This window comes from Carcharhinus amblyrhynchos, chromosome 5 (assembly GCF_965287045.1).
Source record: "Carcharhinus amblyrhynchos chromosome 5, sCarAmb.v2.hapA, whole genome shotgun sequence".
Lineage (NCBI taxonomy): Eukaryota > Metazoa > Chordata > Chondrichthyes > Carcharhiniformes > Carcharhinidae > Carcharhinus > Carcharhinus amblyrhynchos.
The window spans coordinates 125001927-125009861 of NC_137328.1; the positions used below are offsets into that span (position 1 = coordinate 125001927).

At 54.4% G+C, this 7935-nt stretch overlaps 1 protein-coding gene across 1 annotated transcript; it reads left to right on the top strand.

Moving 5' to 3' along the window:
* The first annotated feature begins 1084 nt into the window (after window positions 1-1084).
* On the top strand, window positions 1085-6969 carry LOC145343517 (C-C motif chemokine 19-like). The gene is made up of 4 exons (XM_080189769.1): window positions 1085-1230; window positions 3320-3446; window positions 4786-4884; window positions 5576-6969. Exons 1-4 carry the CDS (start codon window positions 1170-1172, stop codon window positions 5580-5582), a joined length of 294 nt encoding a protein of 97 aa, XP_080045895.1. The 5' UTR covers window positions 1085-1169; the 3' UTR covers window positions 5583-6969.
* Window positions 6970-7935: the final 966 nt, after the last annotated feature.

Here is a 7935-nt window from a genome sequence, read left to right on the forward strand (position 1 = left end):
TGCTCAACGCTCTGAGAATCACGGGGGTCGGGTGTGGCTTCACCTCACGGCGAGGAGCAGATTGTTTAGTGCGGTGGCGGGGGGGGGTGCCATTCTTTGATCGGTGAGTTTAAGCAGCGCTGCCTCACGCAGTCCTGGCCCTGCTGTATTGCCTGCTGTCAGCCAGGACTTGTTAAAGATGTGCAGAAACTGCACCCACCTCCCCCCCCCCCCCCCCCCACCACGCCACTACCCTCCTCACCAGGCCCCCAACCCCTGCCCCCCCCACCCCACCCCACCCACTCCCTCATTCCCCTTCTCCCCACCTCACCTTCTCCCCCCTTTCCCCCCTCCCCCCACCATGCCTCACCGTCTCCCCCCACCCCCCCCCCCCCCCAACAACGCACCTCACCGTCTCCACCCCCCCCCCACCCCCCTCCCCCCCCCCCCCCCCCCCCCATCCGCAATATCTTGCTGGACAGGTAGAGGAAGAATCCACTGACAATTTTCAAAGGTTATGGGGAGAGAGCAGGATTAAGCTATTAAGTTGGATGACCAGCCATGATCGGGATGAATGGCTCGAGGGGCTGAATGGCCTCCTCCTGCTCCTGTCTTCTGTGTTTCTATGTAATCCTGTTTCTGATCGCTCACTGCTGCCCACTGGTGGACACAGGTTCAAATCCCACCGCGGCAGCCGGTGCAGTTCACATTCCAGAAGCAAATCTGGAATTGGTATCTGGTCTCGGTCACAGCAACCATGAAACTACTGTTGTAAAAACCCGTCTGGTTCACTAATGTCCATCGTAAAATCACACAGTCCAGAAGGAGGCCACCCGGCCCATCCAGACTGCACCGACCTCAATCCCACCCAGCCCCTATCCCCGTAATCCCACACATTTACCCTAGCTAATCCCCCTGACACTAAGGGGGCAATTTAGGATTTGGCAACAGATGCTGGCCCAACCAGCAACAGCCACATCACATTGAAAGAATTATGAAGCAATACGAGGAAATTCAGTCAATAAACAGTTAATAATAATGAAACTAAGCAAGCATATATAGAGGCAGTGACATGTGCAGCAGGCAGAGAGTCACCCACCCCTTTGAAGGGAGTCTGCTAGATCTAGGGTTTGATTCCTCTCCACCGGGCACTCACTGTGCTGGTCTCTCGTGACCCAAAGACGGCCATCATGAACCTTCGCCTCCACCTCGCTCTCCTGCTCTGCGCCATGGCTTGTCACTCTTGCCGAGGTAAGGCGATCGCTGACATGGGAATTCTTAAGGGCCCCCCCACCCCACCCCCCCCAAGACAAATCCGTTTAGTGCCTCAGCCAAGGGGCTGGTGGGGCAGGGGCACGGGTAAGAGGCAACGTGTTTCCTTGCCCGAAGTTTCTGTCCTCGAACCAGCCCTGGGGAGGTTTTCCGTCTCCTGCGGGAATCAGGGCTGACGATTCTATCGCGTGATCGGAGGTAGTCCCAGGTGAGCACGTTCTGTAAAATGGGGGCGGGGGGGGGGGGGGGGGGGGGTCTTGCTTTCCGCAGCCACCTTCCACGCCCTCCAGATTTCCGAAAGAACCAGCCCACCATCCGATTACATTTCGGGAATGTTGCCGCCGTTGTAACGTCGCGAACACAGCGGCCAAACTGTGCGTACAAAGCTCCCAGAAACTGCGACGTGATAGCCACCAGGTCACCCACAGTTATGAAGTTGATGTACGGAGTGCAGTTTGCCCATTGGTGTCCCCCTGGGATACCAGCCTCGTGTGAAACGACAGTGTCGCTGACAGTGCTGCACTCCCTCAGTACCGCACTGGACAGTAAATCTGCATTGTGCGCTGGTGCGCCTGGGCTCCCAACTTTCTCGCTTAAAGGCCACTGACGGAGAGGGTAGAATAACGGGGGTGAGTCCCTTTTCCCAGGCTCGCACCCCTCTCCAACAGCCCCCCCCCCCACCCCAGCGCCGTTCACAGTGTCCGAGGTAAGCTGCTGTCGCAGGGTCAGGAGGACACACCAGCCCTCAGCGGAGCGGGGAGGGGAGGTTCGAATCTCACAGGCACATCACTGATAATCTAATGGTTTATATCTACTGTCCGTGGGTCGGACGGTGTGAGTTTATCGTGCGGCGTTTTAGAACTGACCGTCAATCCCGCACCCTGGAGGTAAATTAAAAATCCATCCCCTCCCCTCACCTCAGCTCAATATCCCCACCTGGGCTACAGTTCCCCAAAACAGGGTCCACTCATTATTCAGCTCCCCACGCACGCACCCAGTGACCATGTGGCTATTCAACTGTGATGGCATCATACCCAGCCAGCGTCTAGACTTCGCACCAGCTCACCGGGCCGGGAGTTCAAAGCCTGGCAGCTCCCCAGCATCTTGGCGCTGAGGCTACTTGCAGCCCCCCCCACCTCTCCCCCTCCCCTCCCCTCCCCACCCTTCCCCACCCCATCCATCGCTCCCCAACCCCCCTGTCCCACACCCTCCCCAGCCCACCCCAACCCCCCTCCCCTCCCCACCCCCACACCCCCCACCCTACCCCCCTCTCCACTTCACCCCATCTCTCTCCCCTCCCCTTCCCACACCCCCGCCCCTATCCACCTCCCCACCCCACCCGGTCCCACACCCTCCCCGACCCGCCTCGCCCTGACCCCCCTCCCCTCCCCTCCCCACTCCCCACACCTCCCATCCCACCCCCTCTCCACTCCACCCCACCCCCTCTACCCTCTCCTCGCCACCCCTCCAACACCCCCCACCCCTCCCCACCCATCCATCGTTCCCCACCCTCCTGTCCCACACCCTCCCCACCATCACCCCACCTCGCCCTAACCCCCACCCCACTCCCTCTCCACTCCACCCCGCACCTCTCCAACCACCCCCCCCTCTCCTCCCCAACTCCCCCACACCCCTCCCCAGGGAGTGGGCACCTGGGTAAGACGTTCTTTCAGCGGGTCAGTGCTGACTCGATGGCCCGAATGGCCTCCTTCTGCACTGTTGGGATTCTGCGGTTCGATCCAAAATAATGGCACTGTGGCACTGTTGCAGCTGGGCTGGGGGGGGGTGAGAGAGGCAGGGATCCAGAAGCAGAGATCAATCCTGTGATCGACCGGGTCATCGGGGATCTCGTACTTACCATCCCGCACCCACACCTTACTGTGCACCTGGCACTGACCCGGGGGGTTCTGTAACCGGGAAGGCAGATTAGAACGGGTGGCTTATTTTACTTGTTTGGCTGGCACAGACGCAATGGGCTGAATGGCCTCTCCCTCTACACCCGGCCAGGGTGTTCCTCTGGTTCTGAGTCTGGCAGCGGCGATGATACCCTTTCTCTCCCCCTCTGCAGGTAACCGCGGTGACAACAGTGCCGTGGACTGCTGCCTGGATGTCAGCCACAAAGTGATTCCCCGGCGCATCGTGGCAGCTTGCAAGAGCCAGGACACGGCCATGGGCTGTCGGATTCCTGCCGTCGTGTGAGTACAAACACTCTGTGCTCTACCCAGCCCACCTTCCACAGCCCAGACCCCACAGCCTGAACCGCAGCCCCCCCCCCCACCGCAACCCACCCTCCCCAGCCACAGCCTGAACCGCACCCCCCCCCCCACCGCACCCACCGCTCCCCAGCCACAGCCAGACTACCCCCCACCACCACCAACCCCACCCCACCCCAGTCACAGCCAGACGCTACCCTCCCCGTTCCCCTAGTCCGCAGCCTGGTCCAGTCCCTCTCCACCCCATCCAACACCCCCCACGCCACCCCCCCACCACACCGCCCCCCCCCCAGACCCCAGCACACAGACTGAACCCCCTCCCCTCCTCCCTCCCATTCCCCCCAGCCCACAGCCTGGCCCCCTCTCTCTGCACTGCCCCACTAGAATGACTCAAGGACACTTAGAGATCACCCCCCCCACCCCCCCCCCCACCCCGCCCCAATTCCGACTGATGCTCAACCCCGTTGCGGGGATTCTGCCCAGAGCCCTCGTCACCTTTCCCCAGATACAAACCAGGACGGTCCACGTCCCGTCGCGAATATCACCGGCTCAGCTATCAGTGAAGAACGTGTCTCGGGGTCTGGATATGGGTGGGCAGGGACAGAGCAGGGACAGAGCAGGGGTGGGGAGGGGGAGTGTGAGAATAAGATTCCACAAAGGACAAGGAAAATTACAGCACAGGAACAGGCCCTTCGGCCCCTCCGAGCCTGCACTGACCATGCTGCCCAACTGAACTAAAACCCCCTATCCTTCCGGGGACCATATCCCTCTATTCCCATCCTATTCGTGGATTTGTCCAGACGCCCCTTAAAACTCACTATTGTATCCGCTTCCACTCCCTCCCCCGGCAACAGGTTCCAGGCACCCACTACCCTCTATACAAAAAACTTGCCTCGTACATCTCCTTTAAACCTTGCCCCTCGCACCTTAAGCCTGTGCCTCCATAGTAATTGATTCTTCCACCCTGGGAAAAAGCTTCTGACTATCCACTCTGTCCATGCCTCTCATAATCTTGTAGACTCCAATCCAAACTCCCACAAAGCACACGGGTCGCACGTTACATATCAACTGGGGCGAAGGAGGGGTGACTGAGGGTGAAAATCCTGCTCGGAACCTACCCCCCCCCCCATCACACCCCCCCACGGAGAGTAGCTACTCAGTGGGAATTTTCAGAGTCCTCATTGAACAGAGTGAGGTCCCCTAGGAGGTGACACAGTGCGGGTCACTCGCTGGGTGACACGGCGCAGGTCACTGACTAGATGACACGGTGCGGGTCACTCACTGGGTAATTTCTAATGTTAAACTCAACCTTGTTTTATAGATTCATCACAAAAAAGAACAGGAAACTGTGCGCTCCACCAGACGCTAAATGGGTGAAGAGATTATGGAGGAGATGTTCCAAACTCAGCCTGTTGCAGCAGTAAGTAGAACATTCCGAGCTTCTAATCACACCAACTCCAAAATGTATGACTCCTGTTAAGGGGTCTTATGTTTTTTCCATAATGCTGCCTCTCGCCTCGAAGCTTCAGGTTATAGTTTAACAAGTGTTTGCAGGCAGACCTTTAACTCTGTATCTAACCCCGTGCAGTACCTGTCCTGGGAGTGTTTGATGGGGGACAGTGTAGAGGGAGCTTTACTCTGTATCTAACCCCGTGCTGTACCTGTCCTGGGAGTGTTTGATGGGGGACAGTGTAGAGGGAGCTTTACTCTGTATCTAACCCCGTGCTGTACCTGTCCTGGGAGTGTTTGATGGGGACAGTGTAGAGGGAGCTTTACTCTGTATCTAACCCCGTGCTGTACCTGTCCTGGGAGTGTTTGATGGGGGACAGTGTAGAGGGAGCTTTACTCTGTATCTAACCCCGTGCTGTACCTGTCCTGGGAGTGTTTGATGGGGACAGTGTAGAGGGAGCCTTAGACTGTACTTAACCAATGGTTTGCATAATTTGTCTCTGTGGATTTTGAACTCATTAGAGATCCAATCCATAACATCTAACTATTCAACTCTAACTAGTTGTAAGTAATAGAATTAGCTCTCGAACTGTGTGATGTTTCGATGAAGTCAAATGAAAATATTCTTGATCCTAAGCCTTTCCCTTTGCATCTTTCTCCAGATCGTAATATTCCAAAGCAATGCCAATCAAGGAAGACGTGAGAGACTGTGGAAGTATCACAACTCCCTCCTGGATCTTGTGTAGTCTGCAGCATCTATCAGCGGAACTGCCTTACTTTTATGACAAACTCTATCAGATAATCCCTCAGTAATGTGAACCTGTTTTCAGGGGTGATAAATGTAGCTTCAATCTTTTTATAAAATGTAAACTCAGTCCAATTGTGAGAGGGTAAGCATCACTTCATCATTATTGCATCTCAATGAACTGCTTTGAACCCATGGGAGGTCACAGACGGTGACTGATGTGGAGAGTGGAAATCTTACATTATTCTCAGATAGCAGTGTAACGTAGAGGGAAATCATACAATCCTACAGCACAGAAGGAGGCTCTTTGGCCCATCAACTATGTACCAACCAAATTCAACCCAGGCCTTATCTGCATAACACCATGCATTTACCCTAGCTAGTCCCCCTGACACTAAGGGGCAATTTAGCATGGCCAATTCACCTAACCCGCACATCTTTGGACTGTGGGTGGAAACTTTGGACTGTGGGAGGAAACCGGAGCACCCGGAGGGGACCCATGCAGACACAGGGAGAACGTGCAAACTCCACACAGACAGTGACCCAAGCCGGGAATCGAACTCGGGTCCCTGGTGCTCTGAGGCATCAATGCTAACCACTGTGCCACCGTGCCACCCCCTTTACTCTGTGTTGGCATTCTCCTGATGTTAACAATTTCCATCTGTCACTCATAACCCCTGCTATTCAGTTAAGATGGACTCATCCCCAGGTTAGATAATGGAGGCAGGGTCCGTGAATACTTTTAAGGCAGGGCTGGATAGATTCTTAGACCATAAAATATAGGAGCGGAATTAGGCCATTCAGCCCATCGAGTCTGCTCTGCTTTTCAATCATGGCTGATATGATTCTTGTTAGAAAAGGGAATCAAAGATCATTGGGGGTGGATGGGAATGTAGTGCATGAAACACAAAGAGATCAAACATGATCTTATTGAATGTGGGTTGGAGAGGCCGAATGGTCTACTTCTGCTCCTTTCGTTCTGTGTGTAGCTCACTAAACCAGTGAAGCTTCTTCCAAAATGAATTGAATAAGTGTCCGGTTGGGAATGGAATTGGATTTTATGGAGACGCAGAAATGGTCCCCAGAGTACAATGTGTTCCTGAGGGTAGGGGATTCCGTGCTGAGGGGATCAGCGAGGCTTGAGTAGACATGGCTTGATGGCAAAGTAAAGAGTTTTCTATCAGGGCCTGAGGGAGGCAGCATCTGAGGTGGGATGGAGTGCAGTGTTGGACCTATAGCTCAGTTGGTAAAGCATCAGACCAGAGGGTCCTGGGTTCAAATCCTAGTTCAGCTTTTGCTGGGGGGGGGGGGGGGGTTGGGGTTTCATAAGGAGTAGTTTGGACTGCAGCTGTTTGTTGAGTAGGTAAACCAGCTCCTTCCCAGGGGTAACTAGAGCTGGATGACAAACATCGCCCTGCCGGCAATATCAGCCATCTCGGGGTTAAGTTAAGAAGAGCGGGAGTTGATGGAAGGGTTGAGTATAAATTGTTGAGTGTGATAGCCAGAATAGCTGAGTGGAATTATCATGTTCTCATCTTTTTCATTTATTAAGATGCAATATTTATCAAGTGATGCATGTTGTCCCACTCAATTATCTATAAGCATTGTGCTAATTAAATAAAATCTGCAATTTCTCAATACCAATAGTTGCAACTTTTTCTAAGCTGTTGTGGTATTGTCTTATTGAAAGACCAGAAGACATAGGAGCAGAATTCGGCCATTCGGCCCATCGGGTCTGCTCTGCCAGTCAATCATGGCTGATATTTTTCTCATCCCCATTCTCCTGCCTTTTCCCCATAACCCCTCATCCCCTTATTAATCAAGAACCTATCTATCTCTGTCTTAAAGACACTCAATGACCCGGCCTCCACAGCCTTCTGCGGCAGAGAGTCCCACAGATTCACCACTCTCTGGCTGAAGAAATTCCTCCTCATCCCTGTTTCCTTTACCTTGAGGTTGTGCCCTCGAGTTCAAGTTGCTCCCACAGTGGGAACATCCTGTCCATGTCCACTCTATCCAGGGCCTCTCAGTATTCTGTAAGTTTCAATAAGATCCCCCCTCATCCTTCTAAACTCCATCGAGTACAGACACAGGCTCCTCAACCACTCCTCAAATGACAAACTCTTCACTCCAGGGATCATTCTTGTGAACCTCCTCTGCCCCCCCCTCTAAGGCCAGCACATCCTTCCTGAGATATGGGGCCCAAAACTGCTCACAATACTCCAAATGGGGTCTGACCAGAGCCTTATACAGCCTCAGAAGTACATCCCTGCTCTT